Genomic DNA, 25543 nt, shown 5'->3' on the forward strand with positions numbered 1-25543 from the left:
GGAAAGCAACCCAATCTTGATCTAACACTGTACTTAGAACGTGGGAAACTCAGAGCTGTTTTATTCTGGAGATTATTCCAGAATGTAATTTAACATAGACATATTTGTAAAGGATGAAACCTCACATTTTTTAAATTTTAAAACATTTTTATTGACTTTATTTTGTCAGAGGTGTTTAAAGTTCACAGGAAAATTGAGGGGAAAGCACAGAGATTTACCATATAATCCCAGCACCTACACATTCAGAATGTACCCAGTTATCAACATCCCCCACCAGAGTGGAATATTTGTTACAGTTGGTAACCCTACATGAACACATCGTAATCCCATAAACCCAAAGTCCATAGTTTACATTACGGTTCCCTGTTGGTGTTATGACACCTCACATTAACAAGTGTATCAGTCAGATCCTACTGAGGAACAAACCACCCCAAAATTCAGTGACTTAAAACAATAATCATTTATTCTTGCTCCTATATCCAGCCTAGGCTACAACTGGCTGCACTGATCTTTATGTTGAAAGTTGGGTTCAGATCTGTTCAACAAATTAATCTTCCTTCAGCCACATGCTACCTTGGATGTGTCTTTTCATGGGGAAGGGCGAGGCACACTGACCGAGTATATTTTCAGCCTCGGTTTGCCTCACGTCCACTGGCCAAAGCAAGTCACTTGGCCACCCAAAATCAAGGGGTAGGGAAGAATATTCCACCCACAGTGGGAGGGGAAGGGAAGTGAATATTTTCTGAACAATAATCCAAAATCACGCAGTGGAGGTATTATTCTTTAGTTTAAAATCAGGGGAAAAAATGCTATTATTGAGATCCTCACCGATTCAAGGTCGAGTTACGAGGAAAACTCACCCAAATTAAAGATGTGCTGGCAGAAATGTGACAATAGATGCAAGGGCTTTGAGAGGAACATAAGAAAGAATGATTAATTATTTTTAGGATCATCCAGGAAGGTTATATTGAATAGGGTTTGTAGGATGGATGGGATCTTATACCATCAGAAACAAAGTCAATATGATCCAGGCTGGGATTCATGTATGTATATGTTCTAATGTTACATTTCTATATCTTAATGTTTATCGTACTTAAAAATCGCAACATATAAATATCACCCTGGTTTACTTTGCTAATGAGCGGTTGATAGAATGACTTGGAAAACCCTCTAAATTCTTGGAAATAAAGCAAGCACAGTAAAATTAAAAACCTCCGTAGTTCAAAATCCAAGAATGCAATGATTATATTAAACATTTTCCAAATGTTAAAATAAACTAAATAATACAGAATCATTTGATAATCAGCATAGTTATTTTGGATTAAAAATTATTCAGTCTTATAAACAAACTGTGACAATTGATCACAATTAATGCAAATAAGTAAGATGCAGTATTATGTACTGATTCGCTCAGTTGTGCCTGTAAATGAGTGACACAATTACAGGAACAGTTTGCAAATGAGCTCCCAAACATAGATACCAATTACGATTATTCATTTATTTAGAATCAAAGAAGATGAGTTTCACAGATTTTTCCCTTTGAGAAAATAAATATTCATTTGGGCAATCTTCTTGAAATCTATGTATATACGTCCCTCTCCAAATAATTTAAAAACAAGTAAAGATAAAAATTAGAGTCCTATTAGTCTCTGTGGTTCTTTCTAGGAAAAGGCTGAAGAATTTAAAGAGAGGGACTCTACAAAAGCAGAACTCATTAATTTCTAGCAGAATTTCAATACGAGAGGAAGAAAGAGTTTAATAGTTCTGTCGTTCATATTCATGTCAGCACAACAGCTGAGTCATCATTTGAGGCTTGCCTAAAAGCCTACCCTTCCTCTAGTGTACTATCTCCAAAATCCTTTGAAAAATATTAATCGCATTAAGGCATGCTTATGTATAATTTAATACCCAATTAATCAAAAGTCTCATGTTCCTGGGCTTAAGATGAGATCTGTATGGTACCACATTTTCTAAAGTGTTTGGTCACTAACTTAAGAAAGGACTGGGTGCCAGAAAACTTTTTGATGTTTGAAACTTAAAACGTAATTTCTCAAAGAAATAACGTTGTGAGTAGTGGTTTAGTTTCAGAATAGTCCACAAGAATCAATTTATTGCGCACTATTGCCAAAATAATACTAATGTAATATTTCTATCCTCCTGTTAAAACTTATATGCCGTTAAGACCCCTATTCTCGTTTAAATTGTGTGGAGAATGTTGATATTTTGTTTTAATGGGCAGTCCCCTTGGGAAGATTCGGGCTTTAAGCTCTGATGCACCTTCTGTGAGTTTTAGTTTCAACATCAGTTCTGTTTTCAGATCATTTGTGTGCTGGTTAGACCACTCCTGTGGTCTAAATTTATCGCACCCTATTGCCAAGATAATACTAATGTAATATTCCACTTGGAGGTGAGCCCAGGGGATCATAAAAAAACTTTATGAGGTTGATTTTTCAACCTTTTCCCTCTCTGTGCTCTCCCTAGAACTTTCTAGTTCCCTGGGTCTCCTCTTTTTACACATCCTGCCAGAAATCTGGGATTTTATCTCGCTCTGTTACATGTTCCTGCAACTCTACCTGGCACGCATGGAATCCATTCCAGTGAGGTAAGGGACAGTGGTGGCTCTTGCTGGTTCAGTCATTTGTTTATACCAGTATGGAATCATGGGTATTCATTTTATACTTTGAGTTATAAGCCAATACTACTGTATTTTATCGTTTCAGCTTTGGTCATTAGTAACTCTTTCATGTGGCTCCTGTGTCCCTTTGACATACTCCATCATTGTGTTTTTGCCTGTGTTTTATTGAGTTGTGTGTCTTCTTATTATTGAGTTGTAGGAGTTCTTTATTCTGGTTATGAGTATATCGTATATATGTTTTGCAAATATTGTTTTCCCAGACTGTGGATTCTCTTTTTTTTTTCCTTGCTAACAGCTTTATGGAGATAAAACTCAGACACCATACAATTCACTCATTAAAAGCCTTCAGTAATTTTTAGTATATTCACAGAGTTATACAACCATTATCACAGTCAATTTTTTTAACATTTCATCACCCCCAAAAGAAACCGTCTACCCTTTATCCCTTCATTTTTTACAATGTCTTGAAGAAGAAAGACTTTTCATTTTAACAGAGTCACATTTATTTTTCTCTCTTGTGGTTTTTGTGTATTATTTAAGAAATATTTGCCTAACCCAAGGTCATTAAGATTTTCACCTGTGTTCTCTTCTCGAAATTTTGTATTTTAGTGCTTATATTTAGGTCTAAGATCCATCTTGAGACAACTTAATTGTGTGGTATGTGGCAAGGTTCAAGGTTCACCTACTTTCATACAGATATTCAATTGTTCTAGCACCATTTTTGAAAAGATTATCTTTTCCTTATTGAATTATGTTTTGACAAAATACCTTCATCAAAAACAAATTAACCATTTATATTCAAGTCTGTTTCTTAAACTTCATTAAAAATTTTTGTTAAAATTATTAAAATGCCTAGAAACATACAACCTACTAAGACTGAATCATGAAGAAATAAGTCTGAACAGACCAATTACTAGTAGGGAGATTGAATCTGTAATCAAAAATCTCCCAACAAAGAAAAGATGGCTTGACTTCTACCAAATATTAAAGAGGAATTAATACCAATCCTTCTCCAATTCTGAAAATTGAAGAGGGAGGCACACTTTCAAACTCATTTTATAAGGCAGCATTTCCCTAATACCAAAGCCAGACAAAGATACTACAAGAAAAGGAAATTACCGACCAGTACCCATGATAAGCAAGTCCTCGACAAAATATTAGCAAACCAAATTCAACAGTACATTAAAAGGATCAAATACCATGATCAACTGGGATTTATCCCTGGTTCAGCGTACACAGATCAATATATACAATATACCACATTGACAAGTGAAGGATAAAAATAATATCATCTCAATAGATGTAGAAAAAAGCATTTGACAAAATTCAACATCCTTTTATGATAAAAAAGCTTTTAACAAATTGGGTATATAAGGACTGTACCTCAAGGTAATGAAGGCCATATAGGACTAGCCCACTGCTAATATCATACTCTGTGGTAGAAAGCTGACCTTTTTTCCTCTAAGATCGGGAACAAGGTCACTTCTATTCAGTGTAGTACAGGAAGTCTTAGCCAAAGCAGTTAGGCAAGAAAAAGAAATATATTTCCAATTCTGGCATGCAAAACCTTGCCATCCTTATTGTAAGGATTCCCTGCTGAGTAGAGAGGAAAGAGGACAAGTTCTTTCTACAAGCAGCTATATTCTACTCATAAATCTTTAACTGTTGCAAAAATAAAATACCACTCTAGGCCAGAGATTTACCAAGTGTCCTGAATTAGGGAACAAAAGGCGAAAGTGGTAGGAGGTTGTGAGCTGTAACTAATGTATACGTGTTTATGTGAATTTGGTGTATGGATTTTTTCTGTGATAAGTTTGTAACTACAACTGCTTATCACTGACTTGTTTTGCCCAAGTTGTTGTTGTGGTTATTTATTCTCTTTATTTTATTACCCTTTGGCTACATGAGATTTAAAGAGTTGCTGAAGACAGTCAAGACTGCTAATAAGTCAGGAAATAAAATCATTAGACAAAAGCAAAAGACAGATGAATGTGAAATAAAAGTTTTGGGAAAGAGTTTTATGAGACCACATGGCTTTCTGTACTAACACTAATGCCTGTGGCCATATGTATCAATAACTCCTTTGCTGGCTGATTTGTAGACATAACTAAAGAGCAATGTACCTTTGCAGGTTTTTGGAAATCACTGACTACATGCACATCTATTTCTTGTACAGTTTTTGCATTTGGTGAGGTTACAGTTACAACTTCATTTCTATCACTACATTTAGAGAACTTAAGTGACAGATGTTCCTACTGTCTGACTTCCTTTGAGTTCTTCCTAAATTATTCATCAACTTGTTTAAATATGCTTTGTGATTTTTTTTTAGAAGTCTTATAGATGCAAAAACAACTTTAGCATTTAAAGTGTATGCACCACCCAGCAATTCCACTACTGGGCATATACCCTGAGAAAACCATAGTTCAAAAGGAGTCATGTACCACAATGTTCATTGTAGCTCTATTTACAATAGCCAGGACACGGAAGCAACCTAAGTGGCCATTGACAGATGAATGGATAAAGAAGATATGGCACGTATATACAATGGGATATTACTCAGCCATAAAAAGAAATGAAATCGAGTTATTTGTAGTGAGGTGGATGCACCTAGAGACTGTCATACAGAGTGAAGTAAGTCAGAGAGAGAAGAACAAATACCATATGCTAACGCATATATATAGAATCTGAAAAAAAAAAAAAAAAGGTTCTGAAGAACCTAAGGGCAGGACAGGAATAAAGATGCAGATGTAGAGAATGGACTTGAGGACGTGGGAATGGGGAAGGGTAAGCTGTGACAAAGTGAGAGAGTGGCATGGACATATATACACTACCAGATGTAAAATAGATAGCTAGTGGGAAGCAGCCGCATAGCACAGGGAGATCAGCTCGGTGCTTTGTGTCTACCTAGAGGGGTAGGATAGGGAGGGTGGGAGGGAGACACAAGAGGGAGGGGATATGGGGATATAAGTATACATATAGCTGATTCACTTTGTTATAAGGCAGAAACTAGCACACCATTGTAAAGCAATTATGCTCCAATAAAGATATTAAAAATAAATAAATGAATAAAATAAAATGTATGCACCAGACCCTGACCTTTTGAGGTAATATCGGCATATCTCAGAGATATTGCAGGTTCGGTTCCAGACCCTGCAATGAAGCAAATATCACAATAAAGCGAATCATAGGATTTTTTTGGTTTGCCAGTGTGTATAAAAGTTATATTTACAGTATTCAGTAGTCTGTTAAGTTTGTGATAGCATTATTTCTAAAAAAAAACCAAACCAGTATATACCTTAATTTAAAAATACTTTCTTGCTAGGGCTTCCCTGGTGGCGTAGTGGTTGAGAGTCCGCCTGCTGATGCAGGGGACACAGGTTCGTGCCCCGGTCCGGGAAGATCCCACATGCTGCGCAGCGGCTGGGCCCGTGAACCATGGCCACTGAGCCTGCGCGTCCGGAGCCTGTGCTCCGCACTGGGAGAGGCCACAACAGTGAGAGGACTGCGTACTGCAAAAAAAAAAAATACTTTCTTGCTAAAGAATACTAATCATCATCTGAGCCTTTAGCAAGTTGTAATATTTGCAATGGTAACATCAAAGATCACTGATCAACATAACAAATAGAATAATGAAAAAGTTTGAAATACTGTGAGAATTACCAAAATATGACACAGAGACACGAAGTGCGCAAATGCTGTTGGAAAAATGGGGTCCATAAAAAAATGGTGTCCATTTGCTCGACTCTGGGTTGCTACAAACCTCCAATTTGTAAAAGACCACGCTATCGGTGAAGCTCAGTAAAGTGAAGTGCAGTAAAACGAGGTATGCCTGTACTGATTTTTACATATGAATTAACACTGCTATCCAGTCATCAAGCATTGGGCTCCCACTGTGTCCCCAAGATACTGTGTGAAACTCTTAAGTGGAATGAGACTCGTTTTTTAATTCGTTTGAAGCCCCAAGGATTTCTGTTATAAATTTATAATTCTCTAGGCCTTTATAAATTTTGTAATTTTTACCAACCATTGGAATTGGCTTGTGAGATGAATTATGAACTATAATCTAACCAGTGGGCTTCAGGCTGCTTTTCCATCTCACAGGTTGAACTGTTTATCACAAACCCTTTGCTTGATTTGATCTGGACATACATCTCTGCAGTGCTGGTCAACCGCTGTATTCTGTGCAACTGGCGTGTCCTTGGGGAGGTGCCGGAAAGCTTTCTCTAACTAAAACTCCGCTTCTCTGATTGAGATAAAGTCAGTTCTCTGGTGGTGGTTGCTTTGGGTTATGTAGTAGGACATATCGTCTATTACTGACAGTGTAAATGATGGTTTTGTAGAAGTCACTTTACAAGTTAGGTTGAAATTTAAGTCTCTGACTTATTGTGGGGGGCGGGTTAGGTTTTGCTGATGTTAAGCTTCTAACTCCTTTCTCAAGAACGTCACTGGCAGTATTCACTCAGGGTCCTCCATTTGCTCCTGGTTTCCCCAGCTCTGTGACTGTCATTCTGCTGCCTCTGGACGAATTTTCCTGTAGACCACTCTCTCTTTTCCTTAGAGTTCAAAAGGCACTTCTGCAGGAATCTCTTCTTGATGAGACAAGGGAGCTAGCTCTACCCTAAACATACACTGGTCATTTCTTAAGCTTGAAAAGTCAGCTCAGGTTGCCCTACACCAACATCTGGATACTGACGTATTGCATGGAATGGTAGCTGAGAACGCAGACTTGGCCTCCAACGTTGGCTTTGAACTAGGCTAGCCATATGACGTTGAGGAAGTTTTCTTTTTCAAAATGTGGTAAAACGGTATCCACTTTGTAAAATTGTTGATGATTGGATTATATGATGACCGTAAAGCACTCAGCACAGTGCCTGGAAAGTTAAGATACTCAGTGAAGTTGGCAATTACTACTGAGACTGTGAGATCCATATGGATAGACCAATCGACCTGAAACAAGATGTGCTCGTCAAGTTATACGTAGTCACCTCCACGTCCCTTTTTCTGGAACAGCTGCCTTTAATCTTCCTCACTACATTATCTGCTGTTTCAGAAAGGGTGAAATGCATATTATTATTCTAGGTATAATTCAAGAAGCTGTAAACACCAAGGAATTCAACAGAAGAAAAGAAACCTGTTTTAGAAACCATTGGGTTGAAGTAGAAAATGCAGGCAGGGTGATTTTTTTTTTTTTTTTTTTCTGTAACCTGCTGTAGGGCCATATGGTTGCTGAATGTGTTGATGCTGGTTTTAAGATTCCTGAGTATTTTGAACTTGACATGTTATTTTTTTAATGATTTCAAACATCATTTCTTTCAGGGCCTTTTCCCAGTGTTGCCATCGTATTGAACAGATGGCGCGGCGGCATGTACGTTTGCATTCTGCAATCCTGCCACGTTATTTGCGCATTTTCTTAGCGCAAACCTGTGATTCTTTCTCTACCTTTTCAGTATGGCTGCAATGAAATGGTAAATAGATTCTTCCCCAGAGCATCGAGGATGTGGTGGAAATTGGGATCGCGTATTGCTTCTTCTTTTTAATTTTATGTGATTATATTTTGGGGGTTTTATACTACTGTTACTAGTACATTCTGTCATTTCAAACTGGCCCTTTCATTCAGAGAACTACAAGTCCTCATTATACCTTTATGATATGAGTAAAAATGGGGTGGTATTAGTGCTGAGAGGAACCTTAATGATTACATGTCACCTTTTCACGTCACCCTGTTGACTTTTCTAGTTGCTACCGGAAATGGTCCTGTTTGTTTTTTGTCTGGTTTTGCCCAAGGATGGAATAAGCTCCGTGAGAGCTTGGACCCTGTCTGTTTCGTTGGTCCCCAATGATCACCTGTGAACGAATGAATGAGTGAATGAAGTCATTAATAAGGGACCTTCTAGGCAATATACAGTATGATTCCAACTCTGTGATATTCTAGAAAAAGAAAACTATGGAGATAGTAAAAAGATCAGTGGTTCATGTTGAGGGGTGAATAGGCAGAGTACAGAGTATTTTTTAGGGCAATGAAAATACTCTATGTGATATTATAATTATGAATATATGTCATTATACATTTGTCCAGACCCATAGAATGTACAACACCAAGTGTGAACCGTAAGGTAAACTATCGACTTAGGGTGATTATGGCGGGTCAGTGTAGGTTCATACTTGGTAAAAAATGTACCATTCTAGTGAATGATATTGATAATGGTGGAAGCTATCCATGTATGGGGTAAGGGGGTATATGGGAAATCTTTTTACCTTTCTCTCAATTTTATTTTACACCTAAAATTGCTCTAAAAAATAAGGCCTTAAATAAAAACAAATAATAATAATAAAATAAAGGACCTTCTAGGTACTAGAATTCTTTTGCCAGCAGAATATGGGTTCCCTGAACATAATTGCTTTTCTCATCTTTTTACCTTTATTTTACTCACGTCTCTTTGCAAAAGGGTTTGTCCAGGAGTGATGTCTTCATAGCCTTCCTTGTTTTTTATGATTTTTTAAAAAAAGTGATAAATGACTTTTTAATAAAAATGACTGTGTGGATATAAATAGTCCCTCAAGAGACTTTTTTTTTTTTTTTACTTGGAGGGCATAGTGGGATTAGTGCCAACATCTAGACATCTGTCTTCCTGTTTCACAGATTAAAAAGACACAGGATGCAGGAGAGGCTGTACTGATCAGAGCTGGTTCCTTTTAAAGGCATGTGATGATGAAAAGTAAGCCCCCCAATATCTCTATTAAGGTCGTTTGATTTTTCTCTTTTTAAATGAGGTCTGGTGGGAATTCCCTGGCGGTCCAGCGGTTAGGACTCGGTACTTTCACTGCCGGGGCCCAGGTTCAATCCCTGGTCGGGGAACTACGATCTTGCACGCCGTGCGGCGCAGCCAAAAAAATAAAAATTAAAAAAATCTAAATGAGGTCTGCTAGGGCACCTGCGCAGCTCAGAGGGGGTTCACGCAGCGGGCCGCACTGTCTGACCACCGGCTTACTGTGCACGGGGATCTGGGTTTGCCCTGATCATTGCTGTGCCCTGCCCATGACGTGCACTAAATGTCTCCGTGACTTCAGGCTAGGAACCTGTCTAAGATTTGTTCAGTCTGAGCCTTGCACATAGAACAAACATAGAAGAAACATTTAATATTGACAGTTACACAGTGCTGGGTCTAGAAAAGGGCCGTCAGCTCTAATTATTGCCAGGTGTTGGCGGGTTCTTTGTCAGTATAGTAACAGATTCTGTCTGTCAGCTCAGAGGTACAGTGAGAGGTGAAGAGACACTTTGATGGCTTCAGCCATGTGTCTATAAAGTGTTTTTGGCTTCACCAAGTCGATCTTTATAGATATTAAAGTGTCTGTGAAAAGGGGCAGGAGCTTCATCTCTGCTGAATGAAAACTTTGATTTATCTAAAGCCAGAATTACAAAAGTGAGGGTCTTTGTACCCTGGGTTTCTGTTTCCCACTTCTGAGCCTAGATTCTGCCACTGGAAGCCTCCAACTGTGCTCAGAGTAGAAGATAAAGTTCTGTAGGAGGTCAGCTCCAGCCCCAATGCAGGAAATAACCTACATGGGAAACGAACTTGAAAAAGAATAGATATATGTATACGTGTAACTGAGTCATTTTGCTGTACACCTGAAACTAACACAATATTGTAAATCAACTATACTCCAATATAAAGTAAAAATTTAAAAAAATTTTTTTTTCCTGGCCTTCACAACACACACAGTATTTTTTTGTGGAACATTTATGCAGGTAAGATTTGGGAACCAAGAAGAGAATATAAAAGTCAGCTGCTAGATTTGAGTCTTTACCAACAACGGTAGGATTCGTTATGTCCAGTGAAGGTATATGGATTCGTTATACTTCCTTTCTCGCTTTGGAAAACAATCTCACCTGTCTTAGCATGAAGCTTTATTTATGGTGTATTTTCTAAGGCAGGGCTTTGCATTATAGGGTTAAGTGTATAATAAATGCTACCTAAGTGTAGTATTTTCCTCAGTAATGAGTTTAACCCTTTGTTTGCTGCAACCTGTAACCACGTAACCTTCCTCTCTGTGAAGATGAATACTAATTATCGTTATAAACAGTTCTTCTCATCATGTTCCTATGGATGGCATCTTTTTTTTTTTTTTTTTTTTTTTTTTTTTTTGCGATACGCGGGCCTCTCACCGCTGTGGCCTCTTCCGTTGCGGAGCACAGGCTCCGGACGCGCAGGCTCAGCGGCCATGGCTCACGGGCCCAGCCGCTCCGCGGCATGTGGGATCTTCCCGGACCGGGGCACGAACCCGCGTCCCCTGCATCGGCAGGCGGACTCTCAACCACTGCGCCACCAGGGAAGTCCTGGATGGCATCTTTTATAGCTTGCTAATTATAAGCATGCAGAACTCAAGTGCTTAAAGTTAAATAATGTCAACAGGGTTGTAATAGATTTTCATGTTGAATACTTTTATTGATTAATTGTTCGTTAAAATCTCTACCCAATTAATCTACTTAATTTATTGGATACTGTAATAATTCTTATTCCATACTCATAGATTAGTACTTTAAAAATATTCTTTTTGTTCTCTTTGTGGGCTTTCTTCACAAATCACTCATATAGACTTACAGTACTATAACTAAACTAGAAGATACAGAAATTTACCGTGCATTAAAAAAAAAGTAAAAAAAAAAAAAACAAGGTCCTACTGTATAGCACAGGAAACTGTATTCAATATCCTGTGATAAACCATAATGGAAAAGAATATGAAAAAGAATATTTATATATATGTGTATGTGTGTGTATAACCGAATCACTGCTGTACAGCAGAAATTAACACATTATAAATCAACTATACTTCAATAAAATTTTTTTAAAGTGAAAAAAAATTTACCTTGCAACATTTTATTAATTGAAAATTGGTTGGCAATGCCCAAAATTATAGTCTTAAAGTTAGCAAGAATCTCACACTTAGTAGTGTGAGTTAATAACTAACTACCTCTCAGAGAGTCACTGATTTTCTGATTGAACATGTAGTTAATCATACCCATTCTCTGTTTGAATGGTTCTTCGAAAAAGAACTTTCAGAGCGCTAAAATGACTCCTGTGCTTGACCCCATCGGTCCAAACTCCAGTGTCTGGAGTGACCCAGAATTACTTTAAACCCTTTTCCATGACAATGGCCTTGAAATATGGCAGATGTCCAGTGTGGCCCATTCCCCTCTTCTCCTTCCCATGACACTGTATCTCCACTTTCTTCAACTCTTCCTCAAGTGCTCTGATGCTTCATCAGTCTTGTCATCCTTTTCTAGACTCCAGGAGCTTTCAGCTCAGCAACAAAGGGAAACCATTTCTCACCCCACCATCTACCCCAGTGGTCACCAACCTTTACTTTTTTTTTTTAATTCATTAATTAATTTATTTTTGGCTGTGTTGGGTCTTCGTTGCTGCGTGCGGGCTTTCTCTAGTTGTGGCGAGTTGGGGCTACTCTTCATTGCAGCGTGTGGGCTTCTCATTGTGGTGGCTTCTCTTGTTGCGGAGCACGGGCTTCAGTAGTTGTGGCACGTGGACTCAGTAATTGTGGCTTGTGGGCTCTACAGTGCAGGCTCAGTAGTTGTGTCACACGGGCTTAGTTGCTCCGCGGCATGTGGGATCTTCCCGGACCTGGTCCTGAACCCATGTCCCCTGCATTGGTAGGCGGATTCTTAACCACTGTGCCACCAGGGAAGCCCTCCAACTCTTCTTTGTACTTGGAAGGTCTTACACATGGTGCTAGGTGGCATTGAAGAGGGGATGCCTGCATTCTCTGCAGATGGCATCTTGCCATGATAATTGCAGCGTAGTTAAAATGGGATGTGTATTATTAAACTTTTTGCTTTGTAAAGATTTTGTTTTTCTCCCTTTGGCTTATAACGGCAAGGGGTTTTGTGATCTAGTGAGGCAATGAAGACATAGAGAGGTTGTCTTCTCATTGGGCCCCTCAGAGGCCTTGGAGTAGGGATAGAAAGCAGCTCAGCCCCCTCTGTAGTAGGGACACAGGAGCTGACATGTCTCTTCTCTTCCTGGGTGGCCCAGCAAGAGTTACCAGAGGATGGCTTTGTCTGGTGATGTTTTACATGGAAATCCAAGGGTCAGCCAACACTCCCAGGGGCCTTCTGAGACCTACCCTGATAGAGGAAAGGGAACATGTGTGGATTCATATCCCTGTTGGGCCCCAAGTACCCTGGTTCCACAGGCCAATGGACTCACCCTGCTTTACACCACCACACACATACAGGTTTTGAAACAACCGAGCATTTTATGGCAATGGGAGGTAGAAGATAAAATCCATTGTGACAGCTTTCCTCCCAATAGACGGCAAAGGTCTTCCAAGACTAACAGTAAAGCGACACCAGCAGACTCAAGAATGAGAATGCTGTAAATGTGCACACATTAAAAAAAGGAAAAAAGAAGAAAACCTTTAAGTATGGCGTTGTAGATAGATTTATTTTAAAATATGAAACTTCGAGTATTAAACACTCACCAGCCGGGCTTCCCTGGTGGCGCAGTGGTTGGGGGTCCGCCTTTCGATGCGGGGGACGTGGGTTCGTGCCCCGGTCCGGGAGGATCCCACATGCCGCGGAGCGGCTGGGCCCGTGAGCCATGGCCGCTGAGCCTGCGCGTCCGGAGCCTGTGCTCCGCGACCGGAGAGGCCGCGGTGAGAGGTCCGCGTACCGCAAAAAAAAAAAAAACAACAACAAAAAAAACAAAAAACCTCACCAGCCAATCAAAATGCGTACCAATTTCTCATGTTTTCCCATGCTACCTGCTCCCACCTCTCAGGTGATCCTTCTGCCCTGCACCCTAGCTGATTTCAGCTGGATTTCTTTATTCAGCATGTATTTATAGCATATCTCCTACTAGAGCATACATAGAAACAGTTGATGTCAGGCATACACAGAATGAACTATATTCTGGGGGCCAGACGACCTGAGACCTTTTTGAAAAGGTGAAATGATAATGGGGAGAAAGACTCATGAAGGACATAACATATTAAGGGTTACTTGTGAATTGCTGCTTTCTTTCTTTTAGCAAAATAAAAATAATAGAATGTGCCAAATAGAATGTTGTCCAATATGTAGCCCCACTTTTGCCATTTCCAATAGTCATTTCCAATATGGCTAAAAGAGAACTGATTTTCTGTCTTACTGTGGGACATAAATCAGAGCAGCCCTAAGTACCTTTAATTGGTTAATTTCTTCAGGCCCATTGGATTACTCTCTCCATCTTGCAAGTTTTTGTGTTCAGAATTTCATGATTAGAAAAGAAAACCATGTTCTGACTATAAATAATAATCAAATGTGTTTTTCTTGTACATTTCGCTCCATCATTTAAGGGGGAAAAAAAGGATATACTATAGGGATGCTCTATCAATAAGCCTTCTGCTACCTACAAATAACATGTTATGTGTTATTAGATTAGGTTGACCCTTGAACAGTCAAAACTCCACATACTGCCATCTCTGCATCAAAAACAGATGAATTGATAAATGACTCACCCAAGGGCAGGGAACAGTTTGGATAGAATCAAGACTCAGATCCTAGTTCTTTTGATTCACATACGCTGATCTCTAATTGAACACAAACTTTCCCCCATACTTAGTTAACTTAAAGGTCTGTAAAATGAAAATACAGGTACTATATTTGTTGGAGAAAACGGACATGTAAGTGGTCCAAACCCTTGTTATTCAAGGGTCAGCGATATGCAGGTGGGCTGCAGGATGAGATTCAGGAAACTTTTAAAAAGGAAATGGTACATTTTAGAAGTCTCCCTGAAGTCGGCCTGACATGTGAGGGTTAAGTAACTTCAGCATTGTCACTCTTGCCTGAGCCTGTGTTAAAATCAATGACTGCAGTTTCAGATGAGAGAACACAGAGTAAAGAACACAGGAATCTTGAAGTGTTCTTGTCAATTTCAGACTACAAGTGGGATGGGCATGTTTGTTGTTCCTGTTATGTGGATTCTGTACCCAGCTTTGACAGGACAGTGTGGAAGGTGGCCCTGGTATACAGCATTGGGTACTCTATTGAGACATGACCCCCTGGAAAAGCACTCAATATCAATTAGTGCTCAGGATGTAAAAACACTGTCTCTGGTTTTAATCTCTTTATGCCATCAATAGATGTTTGACAAGGTCAGTGCATTGACAGACCACTTAACTTTCTGAAAACCAAGTGTACTTTTAACTAGAAGCTCTGATTGAGATCACTAATTTTCATTCTAAAAATAATAACATGATTAAATGATCTTGTCCTATGGCTAGGAATCTGACAAAAAATCGATTACTAACTCTTTAACAATATTGCCTGTTGATAGAAGGCTAATACCTGTTCCCTAATTTACAAATACCAATGTGCAGATTAGGGAAGCCAAATGATTTTCTTATGGTTTCTGTGTTAATGGGTATGTGCTTAACTTCAGTGGAGTAAATAAATGTTGATATTTTAAGAATTTGTTTTTAAGACAACTCTGATAATTTATTTTGATAAAGCAAAGACATTTGTTCGACCAGCCGTATTCAAGTGTAAGACTTTAATTTTTTAAATAGTCTTCTAATTTTTTTTTAGTATATTGGCCATTTACTATTCATTCAACAAACATCTTCAAGCGCTTACTATGTTGTACCAGTACTCCGCTAGGAAGTGGTCATAAATGAGAAATACCATATCCACTGTAAAATCTACTAATACAAGTAAATGATACTCATTAACATTTTTCTCATTTTTTTCTTTTCATTTCAGTATGGTATTTATTACTAGAGTAAAATCATAAAGTTAATGTGAAGGGGAGTGGGGAGAAACCGCTTAATGGGTACAGTGTTTTACTTTGGGATGATGGAAGTGTTTTGGAACTAGATAGAGGTGATTATGACTCACAACACTGTGAATGTACTAAATGCCACTAAACTGTACACTTTAAAAATGGTTGGTTTTCTGTTGCATGACATTCACCTCAATTTTTTTAAATATACTTTGCAGTTTTTTCCTCTTGATACATTTATTTGACTTTGTATTCTATATTAGAGTTGGAAGGTATTTGAGAAGCCTGGCTCTGTCCCTTTCAGGCATTGTTTGGTATCTTTCACTAGAATTCTGAAGATTTTTCTTATAGGTCTTAAACATGTCTTGTTAATGTTATTCCTCATTTATTTTTCTTGATATTGTGGGTGGGATTTTTTTCGTATTTTTAAAGTGTTTATTGCTGCTGCACAGAAGAGCTATTGAGCTTTGACTGTTCATAGCCAACCACTTTTTAAATCTCCCTTTTTAATAACAGTAACAGTGGAGTCTTTTGGATTTTTCTAGGTATATGATCAAAAAAAATCTGCTGAGATCAAAAAAACACTGAGATGATCACAGTTTTACGTAATTTCCCTAGTGATACAATACTTCAAAGAGGCCCTAATATTAAATATTAAACGATTTTTGCATTCCTGGGACAAATCCCACTAAGTTCCCACTAATTCTTATAACATTTTATTGAATCATATTTACTAATAATCTTTTGAGGATTTTACATTTATTTTCATAAGGAGATTGATTTAGTCTCTCATGTGAGGTTTTTATATTAATTTAATAAAATAAATCATATAGCTTCCGATTACCTTCTACTCTGGAAGAGAAAATATGTGGGAATTAGTTCTTCCTTGAAAGTTTGAAATACTTCACTGTAAAACTATTTGGCTTAAATCCTTATTTGAAGATAATTTTTAATTTAATCTGCATTCTCAGATTATAGGCCTAATTTCATTTTTCTTTATGTCTTATGTCAGTTTTTTCCAGAAAGTTGCCAAGTTCATCAAAATTTTTCATTTATTAGTATTGTGTTCTATATTAATGTTAACCTCAATACTTTCTTATGATTATAAGTGCTTTCATATGTTTTATCCCTTTCATATATCAAATTATTTTATGTTTATTTGCGCTTTCTTTTTTTCTTTTTTTTGCCATACGCGGGCCTCTCACTGCTGTGGCCTCTCCCGTTGCACAGCACAGGCTCCAGATGCACAGGCTCAGTGGCCATGGCTCACGGGCCCAGCCGCTCGGAGGCATGTGGGATCTTCCCGGACCGGGGCACGAACCCGTGTCCCCTGCATCGGCAGGCAGACTCTCAACCACTGCGCCACCAGGGAAGCCCGAGCTTTCTTTTTATTGAACGGATTTTTAAGTGACTTTCCATTATTGTTTTGGGTAATATGTTTTATTTTTGTTTCTAAGAAATTATATTTTGGCTTTATAAATTCTGACTTTTTGCTTTATAAATATTTCATTGGTTTTCTCTCTTTGTTATTTTCTTTTTCTGCTATGCCTCTTTGATTTTAAGTTTTCAATTGCTTAGCACATTGGTTTTTTTAAAAAAAAATAATGAAAGTTTTTAGTGTATGAATTTACCTCTAAGAATATCTTTGGGAGCATGCCATAATTTTGTTTTGCAGTATTTTTATATTATTTTCCTGTAAATATGAAGAGTTATTTATAGTTGATTTTTATAGTGATTTTTTTTTTATTCCAAGAGTTCTAGGAGATTTTAATGTCTACCCTGTTTTAATTCATAGCTTAAGTGTTTTGATAACTTGTAGCTAAAGAGTCTGGGCTGTAAAACAACTGCTTTTTGGAATTTTTTGAAGCTCTTTTATAGCTCAGTATATAACCACTTCAGTAGCTATTTCATGTGTGCTTGAAAACTTGGGGTTTCCTCATAATAGTCTAAGTTCATGATATCTTTCGGTTTGTCCTTATTTAATTTTATTTTCAAGTTCTCTATCTCTCTTATATAGTTGGGATCTTGTTTTGGTATCCTTTGTCTCTTAGGAAAAATAGGGCTGGGCTAAAGATGTCCAACTGTAATAATTCTATTTTTTTCCTTTTTCTTAGCATACCTTATTTTGATGCTCTATTAATGCCCTATTTTTTCCTCATTCTGTGTTGTACTCTCCAATTCATTTTTTTTTTTGCTATGAACTGTTCTTTAGTTGAAAATAATATCACCACTATTTGCTGTCATTATGTTTGCATTCTTATGATATACTTTTTTTTTTTTTTTTTGTGGTATGCGTGCCTCTCACTGTTGTGGCCTCTCCCGTTGCGGAGCACAGGCTCCAGACGCGCAGGCTCAGCGGCCATGGCTCACGGGCCCAGCCGCTCCGCGGCATGTGGGATCCTCCTGGACCGGGGCACGAACCTGCATCCCCTGCATCGGCAGGCGGACTCTCAACCACTGCGTCACCAGGGAAGCCCTATGATATACATTTATACACCTTTCCTTTTTTATTATTCTTTTTTTTTTTCTCAGTGTATAAACGTCTAAGCGGTGGTGACAGTAATTCTGAGGGATAAAACTGGATGTGAGCAGCAGAGCAACAGGTGAACCAATTGGCTGAGCACACTGGGGAGGTCAGGAGTGGGGACCCAGGAGGGATGAGACCCGTCTCCGGCTCTGGCGATCAGGAGCAGAGTGTAGCCTCAAAAGGGGAAGTGGGGACTTCCCTGGCGGTCCAGGGGTTAAGACTCTGCACTTCCAATGCAGGGGGCACTGGTTCAATCCCTGGTTGGGGAACTAAGATCCCACATGCCGGTGACTGTGGTGCAAAAAACAACAACAACAACAAAAAAGCCATGCAGGCATGATCATTCCTAAAAAAAATAGCACTTGTAAAAAAAAAAAAATTGAAGAAAGGAAGAAAAGAAAAGAAAAGAAGGGGGAAGAGTTAGGTGGGCATAAGACTTGCTGAGGAGAGAACCGGCTGACACGCTCCTGACCTCAGGTGACCCTGGCCTCAGGTGAGGCTGGTGCCACAGTCAGTGGATGGAGCTTCACATAGACTTGCGATAATCCCTGGATTCAAGCTTAGATCCTCGCCCAGTGCTTTGGTGGTACTGATGGGACACCTAATTTCTTTGTACCTCAATTTTTCTCTATATCAAAAATAGTAAGACTTATTTAAAAATATTTCTGTAGAAGTATTCAAGAGTGTGCGTGTGATAAACAATGTCTAAATGTTTGAGGACCTTTCGAGTGCTTGCAGACAGACAAGGGTACTGTGACTTTAAAACAGTATTATTTTAGCGTGAAGGTTCCGCCTTCAATGTGTCTGATGAAGAGTTAAACTATTTTTGAAAACAGGATATGTGCAGCTTCATCTCCTCCATAGTGAAATGACATTTCCCACTGATTGGATCGAGCCTTTTCTCCTTAAGCTTGGCTGGCTTCTTCCAGCGCTGTGTGCGTGGCATGGTAATTAGGGGCTTAGGTTCTCAGTGGCAGGATGCTCCTGGCTATTTCTTGAGCTATACTTACCCACAGCTCCGTTCCTCACACTGCGCTGGCAGAGCGTGTGGTGTGTATTTTTAAGCGGTAAGATTTGAGGAAATCAGTTCCATGGAAAAAGGAACGTGATCGACAAGGCTTGTAGAGAAGGAGAATCAGCTGGGGTTGCTCGCTTTTAATTGAAGTCTAGTTGGAGGTTCAATGAGGTGAGGCTGTTATGACAGATTTCAAAATGTAATGATAGGAAGAGGGGGTGGGTTCATCAGAGTCGGAGTAAATACAGAGCAACAGCTCAGCAACCCAGCGTGAAGCAACAGCTACGAACCCTCACAAAATGCAGAGTAATTAAAATTGGCGTTGCACAGTGGGTACCTTTCCAAGGAAAGCAGTGACTTTATTGTGGAAAAATATAAACACAAATTTGGAGATGTAAATTACATGCATGTTTAAATCCTGTTCATAAACACTGAAAGTTTTTAAAATGTAAAAAGAATCAAAGTGCACAACTGCAGCTGAAACCAGATTTGAGAGGGATCTTGAGAAAGAAAGAAGGTGAAAGGCCCTGCAGTCTCCCCGACTCTCACACTCTGCCCATCCCAACCCTACCTACCCATCTCCCCCCCCACCCCACCTTTGTGGATTCGGAAAAGAAGAGATAGAATTCTGCCCTCCAGTTTCTGAGGACACAAATCCTTGTCTTTAATTTGTCAACATCACAGAAGAGATGGTTAGTGTTAACCCTTTCTCTCCATTTCCTCTCCTGCCTTAACCCTTTTGGTCTATGCGTGTGATGTTTGAGGTTCATGAGTACGGTCCACAGTGACTAAGCATTGGATAATTTGCAGCATGGGAATGAAGGAGGAAATTTATCCAAACACTATCCAGATTCTTCTATTTCCATACTTTAAGCACGAGAGTGACCTCAAGTAGAGCCAGTTCTAAAGGTTGAGCTTGGAGAAATAGCATTAGATAGTAGAAAACTGACTGCAGTGGTGTTGAAGAAATGTGTGTGGGTTCTACTTGACTGTCCTTTGCTGCCAAACATGATTTTGGACAAGAATCTTCACTTCACTGGGCCACAGTTTCTCCATCTGAGCTGTAAGATTCCTTCCATTTCAACCTTTCTGTAATATTATGCCTCATGGATCCACTCCAATCTAAATGGGGCCTGGGAAATTCAACCCCAATGTGGTACCCTTCCCCAGGTGGCCCCAGGAGTCAGAAATGTTCCAGACGAGGGCCAAGATTTTCCTCTGCCAAAGCTCCTCCACTCTGTAATTTAAAGCCAGGACTCCCTGAGACTTTTGTAGGAAGTCTTTTGTCCTGGCCTCAGTTCTGCACCTGCTCAGCTGGGCAAGGGGCCTTCCCAGGAGGGAATGACCTGATGTCTGGCCAGACCATCGAAGTTCACGGTTGGAGTTGCCATCGAGATGACCCAGTGTAATAATTCTGCATATTTCATCTACATTGATGAGGGAAATATTTAGCAGGGCTTTTATATTCTGTTCCTCTCTCAGTGTGTTCCCTCTTCAGAGTAGGGTAGTGGAAATTTATAGGAGTATGGGGAGAGATACTAAGGGCCACCTGTCATTGAGATAAATCATTTCAAATGAAATTATAGTGTGGTATTCGGGGGAAGCTTAGTTTCAAGGAACGAAACATATCAAGAGTCTTTGTAGTAAGTTGTGTGCCTGGGTGAGTCCACCAGGAGAGCATGAAGTCAAGTGTTCCTTGATTGATGGTTTTAAGGTGGAAAATAAAAAGTACATTGAGAATTTAGCATCTGCTCTCCCAGTATATTACATGGTAGGAAAGGGTTGGGATTTGGAAGCAGGGTAAGAGAAATGGTTGTGGGTTTGAAGATTCGTTTTCCAGTTCGACCACTGATTCCCACCTGAGCTCTGAAGGAGGTCAGTTCAAAGGACCCTTGAGCCCTGGCCTGGCTGAGGCTTCACCACATAGCCTTTGTGATGGTTGCCTCTGGCTGCCCTGAAAAGGAAACAGGGTTTGGGCTGGTTCCCAAAAGAGCTCTCTGATCTAATTTGATTGGAGTAGCAGAGCGGTGAAATTTCCAGAGCAGTCCCAGGAAAAGGCATTGGGAACAGAAGTTGGGGGTGTATTAGATGTATGTTGCCAAACTGGAACTTTTGGGAAAACAGGAGAAGGGATGAATATAGGAAAGAGGAATGAAATATTAGTCAAAAGCTTTGGGTCTTCTAATCTTATCACGATATTTAACACTGTTTTTCTTGTTTTATAAGGATAGACATATATGTTATGTTCATGCACTGTTAGCAACAGTAGTTGTGCTTTGCACATTTCATTATTGATTTTTTTAATGATGAGACTAGAAAGGAGTAATTTATACAAAGATAATGTTCCTGTTTTAACTAAAACATCAAATAATCCATAAGGAAATAAACTTCACCTAAAAGTTCTCAAACTGTTGGATTAAAGTCCTAAATATAAAAACCCAAACTATAAAACTCTTAAAAGAACACATGGGTACATCTTTATAACCTTGGATTTGGCAACGACTTCTTAGACAGGACACCAAGAGCAAAGCAATAAAGAGAAAACTAGGTAAATTGGACTTCATCAAATTAAAAATTTTGTGCATCCGTGAACACTATCAAGAGGGTGAGAATACATTCCAAAGAATGGGTAAAAATATGTGCAGATCATGTATCTGATAAGGTCCTAGTATCCAAAATATATAAAGAACTCTTACAAAACAATAAAAAGTTAACAAACCCAATTTAAAAGTGGGCAAAAGACATTTCTCCAGAGAAGATACACAAATGGCCAAAATGCACATGAAAAGATGCTCAACATCATTAGTCCTTAGGAAGTTACAGATTAAAGTCTCAACACGGTACCATTTTACACCCATTAGGATGCCCATTATACAAAACACAACAAAACCAGGAAATAACAAGTGTTGGTTAAGATGTGGAGGAAGTAGAACCTTCATACATTGCTCGTAGGAATATGAAGTGGCACAGCCAGTGTGGAGAACAATTTGGCAGCTCCTCAAAAGGCTAAGCATAGAATTGCCGTATGACCCACCAATTCAACTTGTAGTTCTATACCCAAAAGACGTGGGTATTCAAACAAAAACTTGTGTACAGGTGTTTATAGAAATGCTATCACAACGGCCAAAGTGGAAAAACCAAAATGTCCATCAACTGGATAAACAAAACGTGGTCTTGTCCATACAATAGAATGTTACTCAGCCACAAAAAGGAATAAAGTAGACATAGGTTACGACATGGATGAACCTTGAAAACATTATCCTCAGTGAAACCAGCCAGACACAAAAGGCCACGTGTTATATGATTCATTTATATGAAATATTTAGAATAGAAAAATCCGTAGTAACAGAAAGTAGATTAGTGTTTACCAGGAGCTGGGGAGAGGGAGGAATGGCGACTTCTTGCTTAAGGGGCATGGGGTCTCCGTTCAGGGTGACGAAAACGTTCCTGAACTAGATAGTGGTGACATTGTGAATGTATTTAAGGCCAGGAAATTATACACTTTAAAATGGTTAAAATAGTAAAGATTATGTTATGTGTGTTTTACCATTTCCAGACTCTATAAACCTCATAGAAACTCTGGTAATTTGACAAACAGATGAGCTCAGGTTTGCTGAGGAGATGCATATATTTGAAGTACAGCCTTTGGGACTGGGGAAAGCTTCTGGAAGAGAAAATGTACATGACTGAGGATGAGTCCTGTTTCCTGGCCCACACTTGCTGTTCTGGGGCCTGGGGCGAGTCATGTAAACTCTCTGAGCCTCAGCTGGGAGCCTTGGACAAACCTTCTATCTCTGGGTGGGAAAAATCTCCATCACTTGTGGGACCTTCTCAAGCCTCACACACTTGCATTCACCTTGGCCTCTTACCCAGTGTGAAGGGTGCAATATTCCTGATGGAATGCTCTACTACCAGGAAGAGCGGGTGGGGGACACACACAGGGGTCTGGGAGTGTGAAAGTACACTTTCTGGTAGCGCCTTTGTAATACTGAGAAGTCCTGGAGCTGGTGGTGATAGCGCTCGCATTCCTGGGAAGGGCAGGAGGTAGATTCATTCCTTCCTTCCTATGCCGCCCACTGGCAGATATCCACACTGAAAGACACAGAGCCCCTGAGTGGGTGGAGTGTCTGTCCTAGAGGGAGGAGAGATCATTCCAGAGTCCGTCTGTGAACTGCAGTTGTGGTGAGTGTGCTGAAGAAACAGTAAGTGCTGCGTGGATGAGTATTCCAGGGCTAGGGATGCTCTGAGGGTCATGGTTGACCTGCCTCTGAAGGATGACTTGGAATGAACCAGGAAAACCAGGAAGGTGCAGACCAGCATTCCTGGGGGAGAGAGAACCGTGAGGGGGAAGGAAAGCAGAGTGGGCTTGGGGAAGACATCGCAAAGAAAGCCTCGTGCTGGAGGTCATGCTGAGTCGTGGTCAATGTCATTGAATTAAAAGAGCAGGAAAGTATTTTGCTGAGACCACAGTAGGCACTTGTACCAGCAAATGCTGCTTTCTCGTCCCCACAAAACTACCTCCTGTACTCTGGGAGTACGTTACCAGCAGTAACCACACAGCATCTCTGAAACTGAAAATGGTCCCCAGAGTTGGCTGTGACCTGAAGCCACCGTTCCTCGGAGCCTATACCATCTCCCCAGCGCAGGGCAGTGTGGGTTACAGAACCAGTGGCTCTGGAGTGTGACACCCAGCCTACCCTGAGAGTGCTGGGAGAATGTGTCTCCTTTTGGTCTTTTGGGTTTTGGCCCATCACGCAGTAAATCTAGGCTCTGAGGATGGTAGAACTACCAAGAGTTTCACTTGTATTCGGCAGGACCATTGCATGTATTTGGTGGGTGGACCGGATCCATCTTTGTGGTGTAGGCCACATTTGCTTCCACACTTTGATGGAACCCCAGGTGAATGGAGCTCGTACCTGCCAGTCATGTGCTGTACTCCTAGGAGCCTTCCCTGCTTAGAGTTGACGTGGTTGGAGGGCCCAGCGCTGCAACTCTGGGGCGTGTGCGATGCTCCCGGCCACCCTGTCCACAGTGCAGCAGTGGGGAAGGGAGGATGGTCACAGCCTTGATTGGAGTTGTCCCATTAAGGAAGGGAGCTCATCTGTAAGTCCTACTTCAGGCAAGGCCCCCTGTCCAAACTCTATTAAATTTGGAGGCTTATGCGTCATTTCTTCTCTGTAACCATAAGTCTGTTCTATCTGGCTTAATGTTTTTTCCCTTTGCTTGCAGGAGAGTAGATCTGGAGAAACCAACAGCTGTGTTGAAGAAATAATTCGGGTAAGGATATTCTTTTACAAATCTTACCAACTGGTTGACATAGATTCCAAATAGAAGGAGGTGCAGCTGCAGTGTCAAAGTGAGCCCATTGTTCATGTGTTGTCTGATCTTTACCCTTTCTGAGGGTAATCACCTAAGTTGCCTAAATAACAGTACTTTACAAAACAACTTCTAAAGCTTCTTTTAGAAACCTAGGAGCTACACCTTAATCTGGTCCCTTTGCACAGGCTGGGGTGACACTGTATGAAAGGGATCAGCTGGAAGACAGAACAACAGAGTTGAGATGAAAAATATGATCGTGTTCACATTTGGATGCCCCCATTTATCACCCTACTATTTAAAAGCATCTTTCAATAGTCTGTGCTTTCCAGCCAGGCAGGGGTTGCCTGGTTATTTTTCTCCCAAACTTAATTAGAATCAGAAGCACTCTGACAAAGAGGTGATGCTCCGTGTTGAAAATTTATTTCTATGTTGTTATGCATGTTATTATTTTGCCTGTTAGTCTCTGTAGGCCTGTCCTTTTCATCATCATCATCTCACACGCACAGCCCCTGTAAACTAGTTTCATGCGCAGATGCACTTAGGCTGGGCTGTTCTGCCATATTAGTGATCTCCTGAGTACTCAGAACTCATAATCAGGATGTCCTCTTCAACCTATATTTTGTCTTCAATCATATTTTTCATCGGAATAACCTAATAATTTATAGCGCTCAGAAAGCTGATATTACACTGGGCAAAACACCAAGGCAAATCAGACCAGATGGTGTGGCAATTCTCTATAAAGAAAAAGAAAAACTTTATTTTAATATGTTTGTAACTTTTGGGCATCCTACACACTTTTTCGTGAATGGCTAGTGAATTACAGTAATAAGGTTATGCGGTTTAAAATTTTACATTAACCATCAAATTGTTTTCAGCGGTAGGATTTTTATTTCTTCCTGGAAAGCATTATTTCATAAATAAATGTTTTCACTCTCGAATGGATTAAAATAACTCATTGAAGTTTGATTTGATGAATTCATAATGATTTTTGTTTTTCTGGGAGAGATTTATATAGAAAGCAGTTGTCAAAGTGTGGTAGCTTCATTTCTGGCATTTAATTATACGTTGTATAAAATACGTGTTGTATTTTACATCTAAATTATCTCTATCTTGGGGCCTTGTTTCAGGTTAAACACAGATAGTGTAAAATGCAGATGTACTTTTCCTATTTTTCTCTTTTAACATACTTTCATGTTTGGGGTCCCAATATTCAGTGTTCAAGCCATCTTCCTTTGATTGGTTATGGTGTTATATATCTGCAAAATGATAATACCACA

General features: G+C 39.7%; 1 protein-coding gene across 3 annotated transcripts in view; it reads left to right on the forward strand.

Moving 5' to 3' along the window:
• The window catches only part of AFF3 (ALF transcription elongation factor 3), a 560304-nt gene that overhangs the window by 239943 nt on the left and 294818 nt on the right, over positions 1-25543 (forward strand). For all 3 annotated transcript variants that reach the window (XM_027128817.1, XM_027128818.1, XM_027128819.1), the window contains exon 5: positions 24177-24224. In XM_027128817.1, the coding sequence (XP_026984618.1) occupies positions 24177-24224 (48 nt within the window). The remainder of the gene's footprint in view (positions 1-24176; positions 24225-25543) is intronic.

Source organism: Aethalodelphis obliquidens, unplaced genomic scaffold (assembly GCF_003676395.1).
Source record: "Aethalodelphis obliquidens isolate GAN/ISIS:26980383/991018 unplaced genomic scaffold, ASM367639v1 scaffold35, whole genome shotgun sequence".
Lineage (NCBI taxonomy): Eukaryota > Metazoa > Chordata > Mammalia > Artiodactyla > Delphinidae > Aethalodelphis > Aethalodelphis obliquidens.